The sequence below is a fragment of the Manacus vitellinus genome, unplaced genomic scaffold (genome assembly GCF_001715985.3).
Source record: "Manacus vitellinus isolate BGI_N305 unplaced genomic scaffold, ASM171598v3 scaffold_10_pilon, whole genome shotgun sequence".
Taxonomy (NCBI): domain Eukaryota; kingdom Metazoa; phylum Chordata; class Aves; order Passeriformes; family Pipridae; genus Manacus; species Manacus vitellinus.
This window is the reverse complement of record NW_021938838.1, coordinates 13,789,816-13,807,730: the sequence shown is the minus strand read 5'-3', so window position 1 is coordinate 13,807,730 and position 17,915 is coordinate 13,789,816. Positions and strand designations below refer to the sequence as shown.

The 17,915-nt window shown below is 38.6% G+C and overlaps 1 protein-coding gene across 1 annotated transcript in view; it reads right to left on the bottom strand.

The window, feature by feature from the left end:
* Window positions 1–433: 433 nt before the first annotated feature.
* The window catches only part of MMP2 (matrix metallopeptidase 2), a 32,556-nt gene continuing 15,074 nt past the window's right edge, over window positions 434–17,915 (bottom strand). The window contains exons 6-13 of the mRNA XM_008933482.3: window positions 17,621–17,794; window positions 15,621–15,794; window positions 14,410–14,565; window positions 12,496–12,649; window positions 7,503–7,639; window positions 5,568–5,727; window positions 2,163–2,272; window positions 434–1,448 (exon numbers count right to left, since the gene is read on the bottom strand). Coding sequence (XP_008931730.1) covers window positions 1,345–1,448; window positions 2,163–2,272; window positions 5,568–5,727; window positions 7,503–7,639; window positions 12,496–12,649; window positions 14,410–14,565; window positions 15,621–15,794; window positions 17,621–17,794 — 1,169 coding nt within the window. The 3' untranslated portion in view covers window positions 434–1,344. The remainder of the gene's footprint in view (window positions 1,449–2,162; window positions 2,273–5,567; window positions 5,728–7,502; window positions 7,640–12,495; window positions 12,650–14,409; window positions 14,566–15,620; window positions 15,795–17,620; window positions 17,795–17,915) is intronic.

Below are 17,915 nucleotides of genomic sequence, written 5' to 3'. Positions count from 1 at the left end.
CATGGAGCTGGATAAGATCCTTGGCCAGATGGTGTCTGCTCTCATGGGCAGGATTAAGGGTTTACATCTCTCTTTCTCAAGCTTACATCCCTATAGGATACATGTACTATCATGTCTGTGATGTCTCTTCCTGCCTGGGTTGTGCTGAGGCAACCTGCTGATAAGCAGGAAGAGCATGGATAACAGACAGGCATTTGAACTGTTCAGAGAAGGCAGTGGCTCTGTGGAGACAGGGGGCCATATCATCTCTTCAATGTAAATTGCTGCAGTTGCATCTTAGGACTAACAGAGAAAACAGCCTAGGTTTCTAAATAAACCCAGGAAGCAGTTTTATACCGAGGTAATGTTCCTTTCCTTTGACAGGTATTTTGCTTTAACATGCTACTACATTTCTAATTTCAAATGATACAAGGAAGCCTGCCCATGAGAAGTGTTGACAGTGTAATTTGATTTTATTTGTATTGTTGGCACTTCATGTGTGGGACATTCTTTCCTGGTTTATTTTTTAAATGAGAAACATTCCATCAGATTGTGAAAAGAACATTTTCTGTTGCCCAATGCATAAGCAAAAAAATCTAATTGACCAAACCCCCAACATTATGAAGAACAGAAAAATAAAACAAGTTAAACAATAATACTTGACTTCTATGTATAACGCATTGTCTTCAAAAATCTGAGTCGTTTCCATCCATATAAACAAGTTATATAGTAGTAACAAAGTGCATGAAGCAAATTGCTAAATTTAACTAAGGTATTAAAATAAAAAGTACTTTAAAACAATACTTTAACACAGTTTCTTGCCATGATTCCATCATGCATCAACACAAAGCAGATCCTGAGGCAACCTGTGCCTTTGACAGTCTTTCTGTATTATTATGTAAATAAATGGAAGTAATGATCAAACTCGCAAGAGGGTGAAAAACATCAAGACAAACCATCTATTTATAACAGAGTTGTACTTAAAAAAAAAATAAAAATCAAAGTGCACTGCTGGTACATCTCATTTGGGCCTATCTGGTATGTGTATAACAGAGGGGTGTGATCCAGTCTCCAGAGGTTTCAACACTTTGTTTAAGCACCAAGGGAATACAGAACGGTGGCTGTTCTGTTAGTAGCACTACTATGACTAGCATGACAAAAATTGTACCAGAATATATACGTAAACATCTTTTGTATACTGAGGAGGCAAACACTCTTAAATTATCTGATGTGTACAGTACTGGTACTTAATGTTTTGGTGCCAGTACCAGACTGGTCCAGTAATTAGCATTCAGATCTATTTCTAATTACAGATAAGGCATATAACAAAAAAGTAAATATTTGGTTATTAATATCTCATAGGGCTCAGCAACCCAACCAGTCAGAACTTATCTTGCCAATTTTAACAATCTTCAAACTCTTGTCTTCCATTTGTAGATAGTACTGATCTTTGAAAAAGTAGGTGTATCCTGTGAAGATAAATAAAAAGGCATGATCAGATTATGGATTCTTGATCAAAGCTTTTTTATCTGTATGATTTGATGAATCTCAATGAACTAGAAGACTTATTTCTCAAAATATTTGCATGTAATTGTATTTGTATGATTAAAAAAAGATATATTTTTAATCTACATTAAAATTCCCCTCCTGTAGAAGAGAGGTCTTGTTAAATGGAGCCTTAGTCAAGTTACTACTTTGTAAGCCAGAATTTTCTTGGAGAAAATGTTTGTTGGCAAAATAAATGTTGAAAATGTCACTGAGCGGAGACTCATGTGATACCAGTGGTGCTTTCAGACATTTATGCATATCTGTGCAAAATATAAGGCCCCTTAAAACCAGGGCCAGGCTCTCAGCTGCAGTTGATAGGAAGTTAAAAACATTACAAAATAAAACCCAGTCATGCCTGTGACCAAGGAGGTTATATACTGAGTTCTGACTGTGCTAGAGCAGGGTGGTGCTCAGATGGTGCTGTGACAGTGTGCTGGTATGGAGCTATCAAAGAATTGGGAAATTTCCAAGCCATAGGGAATGGCTTGGTTGTGCTTTCTGGTCTTAGGACATCCTGTGCATCAGGCTCAATTTGGCTCCTACTCATGGACCACAAGAAATTAAGGTCTTCAATAAGTTTCACAGCAGACAAATAAGAGAGCTTGTTAGTGACTTAAATCCAAATCACAGCTTACCACTGTCAGCAAGACCCAGGACAGCATCGAGGTTATCTGGAACACCATTCCATGAGTCAGCAATGAACTTAGGGGATGCAAGCTCCATTTTCTTCTTTTCTTCGTTGTACCTGAGGGAAATTATGTCTCTACATTACAAATCTGTGTTTAATGTTAAAATGCAACATAATTTTTCAGGGAGTCCTCAGCAAATATGGCTCTATAAAACAATCAAACAGAAATATAACATCTGAGATTGCAACGTTGTTTCTATTTCTTTGTTATTATTCCTGGCTCCTTTTTAAAACCCTGTGAAATTTTACATCTTTCCTTTGAAAATGCAATTCCTGCTGAATTGAAAAGAAACTTTTTAGGGAAATTTTTTTTCGGAAATATAATTTGAAAATTCCAAACATAATTCTAGGAAAGGTAACTTTTTTCAGACAGCAGTCAACATCTAAAGATAGCAGATTTTAATGTGAAATGACTGTTTTTAAAATTTTATTTGAAATATGCTTGTAGTCCATGCAGTTGATAGATTGGTATTAAATTACTAATTACTTTCCCTAACATTCCATTGAAATCCCCTGTTATTTTCACATAGTGTCTCTCTCTTGGTGATGATCGACACACAAACACCAAGTTAAAAATATATGCTTTTCTTGAGGGGGACACACCCCCTCAAATCCACAATGGCTTTTACAATGTATATTTTAAAGGAAAAAACCCTCAGCTGATGTAAGTCCTCGTCAGTCCACAGCAGTGAGATGTAACTTGCCATGTGAGGGGGTCTGTCTGTACCCACATCCACAGATGATCAGTTGTTTCCTGCAGTCCCTGTGCTTTCCACTGCAGAATGCACAGATAGCTTTGGGCAAAGCCAGTCTTACACTCCCCCTAAAAAGTAATCCAGGATTTTCCCTTTCATATGTAGGGAGTAAATGTCCCAGGCATGCAAGACCATTGACAGGGAAGGTGGAAGGAGCAGGGCTGTTGCCTGGTTTCCCCATGTTTCTGGTTCTTAGGCGGGTCAGTGCTAAGCAAGAGTGGAGTTGTCCTGAGGAGCTGTGGTGTGGGATATAGTTTGGACCAAGCTTCCAGTGCATGTGAGGCCTCAGTCACCCCAGGAACACCTCTTCAAAGAGCAGTGGACTTCAGACAGATCATCTTTGACTAGTACTGCAGGGAGGGAAGCACTTATGTTCCCGATTTCTATTTATCCATGACTGTGGGTATCTCAAGTTACCTTTCCCTCGCTGCTGTATGGAACCACTTGGATTACATCCAAAGTTACACCAGTACAACTGAGCAGTAGATGGCCAAGATCAATTTAAGTTATTAATTTACATTCCTCACTATTTTATTCCTTGGATGTTTAAAGAAAATCTAGTACCTTGCTGGGTAGTTTTAAAACTTCATCTGTGGAATCTGAGCCAGCTCCTCTTCCCACCCCCACCCCCCCCTCACAAAACTTTGCTATGCTTAGCAGTCTTGTTATAATAACACTAAAATAGCTTGTGGCTGGAATGAGGGAGGGAGAAGGCTTCCAAAAAATCCATTTAAAGTAAGTGTGATAATGGCACAGGAAGGGCTATGGTATGTAACTATTTTGATTCCATGTGACAGAGTCCTTGTATAAAATGTAACAGCCACATACTTAAGGGTTAGAGTGTCTGTTAAACAGAGGTGCATTTTTTCCCTGAAATGTTTGTCAACTGCTTGCTTTCTTCTTTACACAGATAGAAATCACTTAAGCTTATTTTGATTCCTTAACAAAAAATTACGCATTCTGCAGCGACTGCAACGTGTAAGGTACCAAGATAGAAATACTGCCTGTGATTAGAGTGATGAATTACTTGGAGGCCTTGCAGTACAGTTAATCAAAACAATAGCTTGCACAGAGGAGACCAGCAGCTTTGCTAACTCATAGTCTGTAGGTTTTAGCAGGAACCTGAAGTGTTGCAAATGGCTGTATTAGTACTGCTTGCAAATGCTTAAATGATCTCTACAATACAACAATAAAAAATTAATAACATTCTTTAGCTTTTAAGTTCTTTTTCTTTTTTTTTGATAATGGAGAAGATTACTGTCCTCAAAGTAATTGAAAGTTATGATCAAGTGGCAATTGTGAAAGGATATTTTATTTACTTACAGGAATCCACAGCCATTAGGATATAATGAAGACAGTCATTCAGTTTGATCATAACATGAAATTATTGTTCACATAAAATGGACTCAATTATACTGAGACCTCCTCTGATATTTTAGATGGAGCATCTCTCAGAAGGAACTCATAGATTGGGGAATCTTTTAGGATTCTGGTGGTTGTTTCTGATGTTTAACTTGCTTCTCAATTGTCAGTTAATGAATGGGTCCACTTTCAGCTTGTTGTGTAATGTCTGCATTCCTGAAGTAAAGTCCTGTTCCTGGAACAGGCCTCTGACAGTGACCACAGGGTTAGTGTCTCTCTTTTGTTCTCATGGCATTTTGATAGTCAGCATGGAGGTAACTCACAAAGTTCCTCAGAGCACCAAAGTGCCTCTGCTTTTTAAGGTGATCTTTTGTGCCAGATCTCTCTGCCAATTATGATAATGAGATTCTATTAAATACAATTATACAATTAGTAGACTCTCCAGGTGTAACTGTAGGATACTTTTCTACCACAGTAATAGCCTTGAGACATTTTAAGGACATTCTTTCTTAATCTAAGAAGATAAGAGTGTGGTAGCAGGTCACCTGAGTTTCACAGGAAACATGAAAAGGATTTAGAGACTGTCAAGATGAATTTAAGTTAAGATTTTTCTCAAAGTACTAACAGATACACTTGTGGTTTGTTCAGATTCCCCCTGTGCCAAATACATTAGTAGAGCAAAGGTGTGAGTGACTGGTGGATCAGCTGCTGAAAGGATTTACAGTCAGCCCCAGCATGCTTTGCTAGTCACACTGCTGTTTCTTTTCAATACAGAGCCTCCAAGCCTGCTGGCTTACTGAAAGAATTTCAAAGGCAATCTGGTCAGCCTTTGGATTCAAGTGATTGGAGATCAGTGCATTTTTAAGAAATTCCTCTCAGAGTCTTCTCCCAGCATTTGTGAGCTGACAGGAAGGACAGCTTGCCCCTCTTAAGAGCCTGAGATCAGCATGGAGCAGTTGCTGGTACCTGGGGGCAGAGGGATGGGTTGGTAGTGGTGAGCAGCCTGACAAGCATTCCCAGCTACCCTCTTCCATTGCAAGCTGTTTTCTCAAACAGTTTGCTGCTGCTGTACTGAAACCCTTTCCTGCTGTCAGCTCTGTTCTGGCAGCCCTCATTTTGTATTCTCAGAGGATGAACCCCTGTGTTTGGTCCCTGCCTCCTGACCCTCAGCGTGCATTCAGCCCTAGAGACCAAACTCTGCCAACAGCATCCTACCACCACTCACTGCATCTTACTTCCAGTATCTGTCTCCAGCAAAGATGTATGTCCTCTTGTTTCTGCCCCAGTTAAAAGCTGCATCGACTCGTTGCACATCAGGGGGCAGTCCCAGGCTGGTGAGTTTCTTTGGATAACCCCTGTCCAAGTTGCTGGCTGAATAAACCCAGTACTCATTTCCTAAGCAGGGGAGAAAACAAAGCAAACAAACACTGTTTGTTAGTCAGTAACAAGGTGTATTTCTTCTTTTTTTTTTTTTTACTTTGCTATGTGACTTTTTATTGCACTCACTGTATTACTAGTCTTTCTAGTACTTTACCATCTGTGAAGCACTAGGTCACAGTGCAGGTGTACTATGATTACAACTGGTTCTGCTACTCAAGTGTTGCTTGCCTCAGAAAAGAATCACTTCAGTGTGCTCTTGCTTCCTCCCTTCTTAGCTGACTCATCTTCGAAGCAGACACTATCTTGGTACATTGGAGTTATGCTAAAATAAATAGTTTATACTGGTAACCTTTTGTATGATTAAGATGGTCTGAAACCAGGCAGAGGCACCTGAGTTTCAGATGCAGCAGCTCATGTTCACCCTCTGTTTTGTTGAGCAGTTCGACTGAGTGATTATCAGGAAGTTTTTGCTCAGAGTTGCTGTTGTCCTTTGTGATGCAACAGTTTTTAATGTCTCTCCAAATATGTACTAGTGGAAGATGTAGTAGTGTTCTGTGTTCTTTACATGGAATTACAATTTACTTAGTAAATGCCCTCACTGGATTCACTGAAAACCACAGAAAGATTAATTCATGAAAGGACATTTCTTTGATTCTGTGCTAGTGGGAAATAAATAAGTGAAGTATTAATATGAGAAAAGTGTAAAGAGTAGCATTTGAGATCCTCAGAAGTTATTATTTCACCATTCAGGAGTAAAGGGTAGGTCTCACTAAAAAGTATTTTAAGGTAGTTGTATTATTTTCAAACCAATCTTTGTTTTTTGTTAATTCTTATTTATTTTTTAAAAAAGCAGTTTAGTTATGTTTGCCTGTAACTTATAAAGAAAGGGAGAGGTTTAGATGGAATAAGGTTAAACAAAATATATGCAATATTTAAAGTGTTTTGGCTTGCCTGAAATAAAACATTTTTAAGATTTTTTTTTTCCTCCTCCTTGTAAACTAAAGCAAATGGTCTCTGAGACATGTGGAATAGATTATCATTACTTTTTTCCCTCCTGTACTGAAAATGTACAGCAGCTTTGGCCATATGGTTTTTACATGATTGGAGATGTTTAGTCATGTTTTTAGTGGATACTGGAGCCCATTTTTTGCTGGCTCAGTTTTTCATGTTGAAAACAGGCTCAGAGCTCTGCTCATTTGGCCACTCCAGCTGAACCATGTGTGACATGCAACAGAACTGTGCTTCCTGTTCTCCTTCTCTCCCATGGAGGCAGCTCACACGGCCACCTGTATCCTCTGCCTGATGAGCCACCAAGGAAGATGCTTGGAAGCCAGAGTCAAAGTCAGTTTTTGGCAAAAGAGGAGGAGACAAGGAAATGCATGAGGAGAAAAAATAATGTAGTCTTCTCAGGCAACATATGCAGAGACAATAGCTTAAAATGGAAGGAAAGGGCAGAAGAACAGAGCAGTGATTGATGAAACAGAGCTCCCACTGTTGTTGTTGCTTTTCCTTTTAAATAATGACTCCTGTTTAGTCTTGCTTACTGTTGAATGTCTCTTCCTAGGTGCTTATAGCTCCCCTTCTGTTGTACTGGGGGCTGAATGTTGTTCAGAGTCTTTCAGATTCAACCTTTTGTCCTAAATCCTCAGCATGAGAATATGGAGATCTGTCACCCATACTTGACGGCTCTAATGGCTCTTAGATGGGCTGTTCCCTGGCCCAGAGGAAGCTGAGCTCGAATGCCACATTATGCAAATAGCTACTTACATTTTGAAACTTAAAACCAATACCTGAAAAAAACACAGCCTTCTCATCCTGAGGGGCCTCGTAGACAGCATCAATTTTCTCTGGCAGATCAGGCCAGAATGTAGCAACAAGAAGAGGACCTGTGGGTTTTCCTCGGGGGTTTACAGTCCTCCACATGAATCTGAGCAGAACAGAAAGTTGTATGAGATTTACAATGAACTAATTCACCAGCACATCTGTTTCTCATCACTTCTGGCAAAGGCCACATAAGCCTGCGTAGACACACATGTGCACACAGACGTTCACAGCAACACACATTGGTGACTCTTTTCCTACAGTGACTGAAAAGTCAACACATTTATTTAGGAGTATGTTGCTTGAAGGGCTGCACCTTAAGCTGCATACTGGACTGCAGGGGAAATTGCTGCACTGATTGCCTTGGGCTTCCTGTTGCTTTTTGCATCAGAGCAACATTTATCCTGTGCTTTGAGTATACAAATAAACTCATTTAACACGGCATTTAAACTGTTGGAGCTCTCCTGCTGCTGTGTCTGGAGCAGATGGATGAATGTTTGACAAAAGCAGAGTTTTGTATTCCATGAATTGCTCTTGCAATTACTATTGTAGTGACTAAAAATTCAAATCTAATAGCAGTATATCATACTGCTGGGAAGTGAGTTTGGCTATAAAAGAAACTGCTGGCACTAAAAGTGTTCATTAGAGAAATGCAAAGGGTAATTTATTGGCTATTTTATGTATAAGTAGGATCATCATTTGATTTAAGCTTTAAAAAGCTCTAATTATCTCTACATGGCAGAGCTTTGTGCTGAGGACTTTTGGTATTAAAAATGGCACTGCTATTTCCTCCTTCATAGAATGAACGAATTTTTCCCCAACAGAACAAAAGTTTTGACATGGTCATAAAATGAAAAATCAGCAGGCTGGTGGAATGCACCAGGCTGTTAAATTCTGAGGTCAAACAGCTTTTACCAGCAATATGTTTCTGAAGCTCAAGGTGCTACTGGCGTCTTATTTTTTGCAGAGTATAAATTGTCATTACCCGTTCCTGCCTAGAATAATTATACCTTTGAGAAACCCAAGATCTGAAATTGAATTTTAGTTTTGCCTGGAACTTGGAGGAGCAGTCTTAAATTCATTTAATAAATTGCTGTATTTTTATCAACAGAAGTTTAACTGCAAACATAGCTTGCTAGGACAAATAAAATATTTTGAAATGCATTTGCAAGTGTGATCAGTTGCTGTATGCTGAATTATAGTGTTTGTTATGAGGAACAGTACAGCTGGCAAGTGCATTGTTTCTTTTCTCTTAATTAAAATTATGTACTAATTTAACCTGAGGTATGGTACTATGGAATGGAAATTCATATCGAAAATCTTTCTAACATTGCATTCATTAAAGTAGCTCCTTTAAAAATCCAAGTTACAGAATTCTAAGTCAAATTTGGCCCTGATTTATGGCTGAATCAGCTCTAATAATTGCTATCTGCATGAATTCCAAACTTTTCAGAGCCAATGGAGACTTGAACACCAGGTTTTTAATAAACCACACATTTCAAGGGTCTTGTTAAAATATTGAGGTTTTCTTATGGAACGGGAAACTTCGTCAAAGCTGAATTTTATTTTGTTTTTGAATGAAGTAGGAGGTATTTTTATTTCTACTCATTGAGGAAATGGTAAAATAAATTATAAAATAAATTTGGCTTTCTCGTTTCACTTTGAACATGATAAAATGTTTTTTACTCCTCTATATTAAATTTTAGTACTACATTTATAGACAGATTTATTAATTTTGTCACATTAGATATTTTACATCATACTTTTACATAACCAACATTTGCCATTATTATTATTATTATTATTGCATGCAGTTATCTAAAGGGCCTAAATCAGTACATCTTCTTTAATGTGTTGGTAAACTTCAGAAGTTTGAATTTTTTTCAGTCTCAGAACAAAACCATCTGTGTAAATGCTCTTCTCCAGCATTTTGTGCCCAGTGGAAAAGCTCAGCTCTTCTCTACATCCAACAGCATCTTCAGTAATGCAATAATTTCATTTCCTTGATTTGAGGAGGGAGGGGAAACACTTTTTTTGAAAAAATTAATCATACCTGACCTCCTTTTTGCTATTTACTCTCTTTGCCTGTACCATGTGACAGTTGGATTCTGCGCTTATTTTCATGAATCATAAAAGTCACACGACACATGACAGACATTTGTTTCTTGAATTCCAAAAGTGAGTCATAATGCTGTTTGCCTGATACTTGGAAAGCTGCAAGACTGATAGGCAAAGCCATTCCAGAGCAAAACAATTCAATAATTGTCTGCTTTTGCTGCATGTTAGATAAAGCCTGAGCCAGTCTGAACAGATTGTTTTGGTATTTGAATACTTCTTAGACCAACTGTATCTAAATGGAAAATACTTCTATTTTGTTGGGATTATTTAAAATACTGGATCACTTTGCTGATTTAGGAATAGATTTTACCTTGTTCCTCTGCGTGACTACCAGTTTGCAAAAGCAGAAGCAAGGTGGAAGTCTGGCAGAAAACCAAGGCCCATGAGCGAGAAGAAGAGGAGAATGGGATGGGAATACTGGGAATACTGTGGAACTTGAAAGGGGTTTTACTGCTGTGAGAATGACTGCTTTGAAGACACTGGGATGAGGTGAATACTCTGATGCTCTTGGGTGGCTGTGTTAGCAAACATGGGCACCAGTTTTGACAGACTTGTTGGGCTGGGGTCGTGGGGCTCTTGGTGGAAGGGCCAAGTGCAGCTTTCTGTGGGGCTGATCTCTTGGTACTCTGGGGCCATTTTGTGGCCAAAAAAGGGCTGTTCCTTGCCAGTAGGGATCACTGGAATCTTAGCCTACTGCTGACATGGCCAAGAAGAAAAGTTTGAAAGGTATCAGAGGTGTCTCTATAGCCAGATTGAATGAACCCTTTTTGCCCCAAGCAGCTGTCGTACAGATGGAAATATTATGTTCTTCCAGTCAGAAGCTTTAAATCCCATTTCTGCATTGCTAAAATACAAACCCTGTGAAAAATACTAAGTCAAACTTCAAATGCAAAGTGCCATTATTCTGGATATCACATAGATTGGGGCTAGAAGCAAATGCACTGAAGGAATTACTGTATACCATAGCCTGTAAAATTATCCAATTGACCATGACTTTTTGTTACAAAATTCTGGTGAATAGAGCTAAACCATGCAGCATAGTAATTAATTTTTCATATCTTCTAGCTGAAAATTTCAATGGGACTCAGGTATATCACCAGGAAATAGAAATAAGTGTTAAATTGCTGTTTTGTGAGGCAGACTTGTTTGTTGGTTCTTGCTTCCTTTTAAATTTCCACTGACATCTGGCAAGGAGCAATGAACAGGTGAGTTGCAATACTTCCCTCGACTTCAGATGCTCTGTATGTTTTCATATGACAGGAGGCAGTGTTTGATTTAGGCAAGCTCAGTGAATGTATGTGGGCTCAAATCTTCAATGGTGTTGGGAGAGTGTTCAGTGTAACTGAGCATAAATGATTTCAAATTGGGCATTGATTTATGGCAGGGAAAAAGGACCTTTAGTGTCTCTCACCATGGTGCTGCCAAGTCCCACACTCCTTAGGAGATGCTCTTCATTGCTGAGCAGCTGGGTAATACAGGCCCTGGCAAAAGCAGTGGGAGCTGCAGCTGTGCAGCCACCACGTTTTATCAGCAATGTCTCTGCTTTTGCATCAAAAATGTCTTTGGTATCTTCAGACTTGGAGGCTTTGCACACACAGAGCCTGTCTCAATCACCAGTGTCCTGGGTGTGTTATTACAGCAGCCATGAGTTGTGTAACACTGTTATTTAATGATTTTGGACTCAACCTGAATTAAAAACAAATCAAGAACAAAACTTTGCTCATGGATTTCCATGATTTTTTTTCTTTATGAACGTGGGAAAGGAACAGATCCTTTTTGAACTAGCCTGTCATAATGAAAGTTATGCTAAAATCCAAGATTTGCTAAAACAGTTTCTCCATTGTAAAAGTCATTTGAGAATATTGCCACTAGTTTTGGGTGAACTACTTTTTTTTTTAGGAGTATTTTTAGAAGTTGAGATTGGAAATTTTTCTGTACTCAGATATGAAACCTCTGTCCGGAGTACAAACTGTATGAAATGAAATCAGAAATAATAATGCCTTCAGAGCTCTACTCCCCTGAAAATGATGGGATTTCCATTGCTGAATTACAATCCATTTCGAAGTTTGCATGTGTCTCACAACCACTTCACTGTAGCAAGTCACATGTGACTTCACAGGCCAGTAGAGCTGACACCAGGGTTAATTTTTGCTCTCCAATTTGTAAAATTGGGCAGAAAATGAGAGAATGGGTCTTTTTTTTCTTGTGGTTTTCTTTTGTTTGTTTTTTTGGGTTTTTTTTGAGGTTTGTGGCATTTCCTTGTCCTGACTTTAACTAGAACTATCACCAGCCCAGTTGTCATAGCATTTTGATATGCACAGTCCCAGTGTAGGGCAGAAACCAGAAATTAAAAGTGTCAAAAAACTGCCTAAAATAATGACTGAAGTTGAAAATTCCAGACTCTCAAATAAGTTTAAGAGTATCTCTAAGAAAAGGTGAATTTATGCCATAATTATCTCACCTATGAAGTGACAGGAACCTCATGCAGATCAGCAACAGGGAGTTCGAGGTCCTGCTCCTGGGGAGGAGCAACCCCAGCACACACTGGGGGCCAACAGGCTGGAAAGCAGCTTTGTGAAAATGGACCTGGAGGTCCTGGTCAAAACCAAGTTGACCCTGAGCCAGCAGTGTACCCTTGTGGCAAAGAAGGTGGAATAATTTACTCATAAAACCAGAATTTCCCATCTGCTTCCCTTACGAGTTGGTTAGGACACTTTGCCATCTCTGAACACACAAAACAAAGGGCAGATATTGTATCTGATAACAAATTTCTAGATTTTGATGAGTGTGTCTCACAGAGTCCTTCACTTGAGACCCCATTGGTAAGCAATTTATCTCACTTACCTGTCTTTGAAGAAAAATATTTCTCCTCTAATTTGTGCGACTCCATCAAAGACAATGTCGTGCTTGCAGAGCTCTGGAGTGACAGGTCCAAGGGTTGGACGTGGGCCTGGTCCTGGCCCTGGCCCTGGCCCGGGTTCAACATCAGGTGACACTTCTGTGGAGGTGGACAGAGATATTCTGTTACACTGAGATAGTGCTGCATCAAGAACACAAGCTACCGTGATTTCTAGAAGGGGAATCATTCGGAGGCAGTGCTTGAAGGAGAAAAACTTATCATAAAATCTTTTCAGAAGGAGGGTGGTTGGGTAGAGCTGAGGAAGCCTTGGCTTCCAGTCCTGCATGAATCTGCTGCGTGGCCTCGTTGGAGACATTGTGCCTGTGTGTGTCTGTGCTGAGCTGCCTATTTAACCTGAGAGATATTCAGAAGTGACTATACTGGGTTCAGAAGTTAACATTACAGTTTTTGTTTTGCTGGCTTCTAAAAGGAAGAGAAATGCATTTCAAAGTCCTTCTACTCAGAATTATCAGCAACTCTGCTGAGAGAGTAGTCAAAGAGGATTTTTCTTTTTTTAAGGAAGTGCCAATATTTCCCTAGTTACAAAGATGAATTTTGAGCCATTAGCATGATCTTTCTGCCCTCACCAATAATCAGAATGTGTTTTTCAGAACATGAACTTTTCCATCTGGTTTATTTTGTTTTATTATTTGGCTTCTGCTATATTGCCATATGACTCTTAGGCATCAGGTTGGCTTACTGTATGAAAAAAATGGAGTGTAGATGATTTGTGATAATACTAATAAGGGGAGAAAACAAATATTTTTTTTAAATTATTGGTTTATATAGAAAGCAGTTTTTAAAGGGTTATATCAGTTATAAAGAGGAAAGAAAGGTAGTTTTGTCTTGAAGTTTTGTCTCAGGTCTTGAATTATGCCTTGAGACAACTGGGTTAAATTCTGAACTCTTATCAAAGATACATGGCATGAGCTTAGAAAAACTCACTTAACCTTGCCCATGTCTCAATTCCCATTCCTAATTAAAGCAGCTAAGAACAAGGAAAAATGAAGATTCAAATCGGATTTTTGTGTCATGTGATAATCATTTTGGTATACTCTTATTAAAATTTCCAAAGTGTTGAATACTGTAAAATATAGTTCCAGTTAGGAAGATCTCTCAGTAGAAAAATGAAAAACAGAGAAAGAGAAAGAGTATATAGAAATGACTGTAGTATACTTGTGCCTCTGCAAGGTGGAAAATATATACATGCAAGGAATTTTAATCATAATAATACTTATGCATTTTACTAACACTATTGGTGGAGAAAATAACAAATTTTAAAGATGTAGCAATGTAAAAATACTTAAATCCACTTTTTCTCCAGGAGCTTGCCAAATACATTTACATTGAAGTTTCAGCTCCCACAAACTTTCTGCACATTATTGTGATGGTACAGCTTGAATTGTTGCAGGAAGATAACATGAAATGCTTCCAAGCTGGGACACAGGAAACAGTGTCCTTCCCCTCCTACCAGGAGTTGCTGTCTGGGAAGCTCAGGGTGTTATGGAAAGTAACATCCAACCCCAACCACATCAGGTGTTTCACGCTAGAGACAAACATGGCATTTCATTGACCCAGTAAAGGTACTAGAAATTTTCATATAAAGGTTTGGTTATGGGGCATTTTGGAGCTCCTTCTCATTCAGTAAATTTAGTGAACCCCCATCCTTAAATTATGATATTTGATTTGAAGTAGAAGCCCTGCTATTAACATGAAAAAAGCAGGGAGAAAGGAACAGAGGGTGTTTCTGGCATTGATGGGTTTGTGCAGTTTGCAATTTACTGCAAGTTCTGAGTCCCAAATTTCAACCTGTGCTGCATGCTTTTCTGATGAGTTCTGCTGATGAGGGAGGACTTTACCATATAGTTCCTGGATCCCTTTAATATCATCCTGGGAAAGTCGAAAGTTCTTGGTGTAGGTGTAGATAGGGGCCATAAGAGCTCCTGGATCCTCAGAGTGCTCTAATCCCATGGCATGGCCAAATTCATGGGCAGCAACCAAGAAGAGACTGTATCCTGAATAACACAGTAAGACAGTGTTAGCTGTTTTCCTGTAAATAGAATTGTGCCACACAGGTTGTTCACAGTCTTGCAATTTTACTTTCCTCATTGCCCATTAAAAAAAATATCTCAATAGTAAACATAATAATTAGCATTTACAGCCTGCAATGGTGAATGTCACACATACTGCCAGTAATGACATTTCATTGGAGAGATTCTAAAACCTCTTTTGTAGATGATGTTTGCTGCTTTCTCCCATGCAAGTGACTCTGACTGCAGTCTTATAACTTCTATGAAAAAAAGGAAGCGTAGCAAATAACATCAAACATCCTTTTTAAGCACCAAAAAATTAAACTTGCAATCTAAATATCAAATTTTCCTTTTCACCATGAAATGGCTTGTAAGTGATAAACAGATGTGTAAGTCTGAATCAGTACTGGTGTACCAAATATTGTTAGGTTAAAAATCATAAAACGATCTTTTATTAATTATGCCCAAACGGGCATTTTTTTTTCTTCCTGAAAGAAAAAACTGAATCTTACATTTATTTGTAAATGTGAAAAAAACCTTTTGCTACACTTAATTTTGCCCATGTTAGAAATAAGGACAAATATTAACCAAAATAATTTTAAATACCCTTATTCACCATATGAACTTTATACTGTCTCACTTTTTAAACATGTTTTTCATCCTTGGTGGTATCAGTCACAAATGTATTGCTTTTTTTACATTTAGCATTTGTTTCTATTTTGGCCAATATCAGTGTACTGCATGCTAGTGAAATAGTATAGTACTTGTGGCTTTTAGCTTTGGAGGGGAAAACTGTTGGGGAGAAAAACATCAATTTATTTGTTTATTTGTTTGGTTTACATTTTGGAAAGACACTTCATCATTATAACCTTAGAAAATCTGTTTATTTCATGCGGACGAGCTCTGGGACTGGCTCTTTAGCTGTAGCCTCACATTTAAAGGCAGGGATTTGTCTCGGATTTTGGGCTGGGGAGAAGGTGTGATGCCACCACTGTGGTCACTGCTCAGTTGCTGTTTGTTGCTCTGACAAACTGTGTTACCTTGATCCGGGCAAAAGCCCCACTTGCGGTCGTCGTCGTAGCTGCTGGTGGACGCACACCAGAGCTTGCCATCGTTGCGCCCTGCACTCGTACAGGAGTCATATTTATTCCCAAGGAAGATGAAGGGGAATACACAAGGAGCTCCCTCTGAATTTCCACCAACTGTTGACATGGCTGTGGAAAATGAGGGGAAAAGGCAGTGAGAGGGGGGATCCCTTTTGCGTCGTCTCCTACACTACACACTAGAACCAGAGAGCGAGGAGAAAAACTGCAGTCTTTTAAAGAATATGAAGAGCGAGATTAAAAGTAATATTTGAAAATTGTCTGACAGAGAATAAAAGAGTCTAAGCATTGCCATTGCAATGAACTAGCCAATAGTTTTGGTTGGGAGTAAGAGCGAGCCCCAGACTCAGGTTCACAGCTCTGAGACAGCAGCAGTTAGCAGTGTTTTGTGGAAGGGGATTGCCTGGCAGGTATCTTTTGGTGATCTTTCCTGGGGATATTTTGAAACTGTCTCAAATAGATGGAAGGTAGGATTAGTGTCAGAAAGGTTAAAGAACTGTTGAGTATCCACCTGGCTAGTGGGTGTCCCACTGAACCTTTTTATACCCTGACAGCAGGGTGCATTTTAAACCCATATGATTTTAAAACATTTTCTAAAGAAAAGAATATATTAAATGTGAATAACTTTTTTTAACAAGTTTTTCTACAGGTAAGAGGGTGTAATTTTATGTAAATAACAGTTTAAAGTAGGTATCATGAAGAGGATATGAAAAGAATATAAAACTATTTAAAATTCATTTACACAACTACCTGGCAATTACATTTCCTTTCAAATTATGGTCTATATTCTGGGAAGGTTCATGAGAGTAATACAGAGACAAAGCTGGTTGTGACCCTAATTATTTAATAGTGTTTATTTATCATTCATTATTACTTATTAGTAAGCCATAAATTAAAAAAAAAAAATCACAGTTACCTCAAGCAATAGCCTTTTATGCTGAAAAAAAGCAGCTTAAACTAAGTGTATTTCTTGGTTTCAGTGATAGAGACTGTTACCTAGGACTTTGAATACATTGATTCCAGATATACTGGTTCTTTTGTCTGTTGAACAATCCTTTAGAATTTTCTCTTTCTAACTGTGCAGCAAGTTATCATGAAATTGATCCTTTCTTTTATTATGATTTTAATCATCTGATATGTAAGATTGAAGTGCTACATCTGGTTATCAAAAGTAACAGGAAGCCAAATACCAGTTCATCAAATCTCTCCTGAAAATGGTTAGGCCATTTTCAAAAGATTCCAAAAAATCAAAAAGCAGGATGCATATAGGTTGGAATGTATCTTCAGGGGGCTACAGGGTGATTATAGCTTCCCCTTGGCTCTGTTAAAAGCCAGAGACTTTAGAACTGCCATAGCTAACTTAGACAGTCTCAGTGCTTGTGGCTCTAATCTGTATCCTAAAATTGAACACCTGCCAAGCATTACAAGGCTATAAATTATTTTTTGCTCCTTTATGTGGTAAAACTCAAAAAGTACAAAAAATTGTGAAGAAAGCTGAAATCTATTTTTGTGGCTAAATCATTTCACTTAATTCTGAATTGCTGAAAAGATCTATTAACACAAGCTTAACATACTAAACAGGATTTCTTTTTTCAAGTGTAAATGTATTAAGCTAAAATATTATTCATGCTTTCTTCTGTCACATGAGACTTCTCTTCCAGGGCCATTAACAAATTGTAATCAGCCTGTAATTATCCCACAGTGATAGCCATGTAGCCAGTTCAATGACATTTGTGTATCCCTGATAAACCTGGTGTGCTATGACATACAATGTTTACACAGATTGCTCCTGTTCCAGTGACTTCCTTGGCCACCTCTGTTGAAATTGGGTCTAACTCACCAACTTTTGTGTGCTCCAGTGAAGGTGTGCAAAATGAGACTTGTTACTTAAAACAATGACAAATTAGACTGTGTTATGCGAGCAACATTCCTCTTACCAGTCTCTGGACAGAATCCATACTTCTTATCCCTATCATAGTCTTCAGTGGTTCCACACCATCGATATCCATCTGTCCTGCCTTCTGTTGTGCACTGGTCATAGGATTGGCCTTGGAATTTGAAGGGAAATTTGCATGGCTGCCCATCACCATTGCCACCCATTGTAAAAAGGGCTGTAGGGAGAACAAGAGAGGAGAACGTCAACACACAAGGCTCAGCATCAACAGGGAATCACAGTGTGCCAGTGGCAATGTGTGAAGGTCTGGACAGAGATTAGACAGCCATCATATGTGG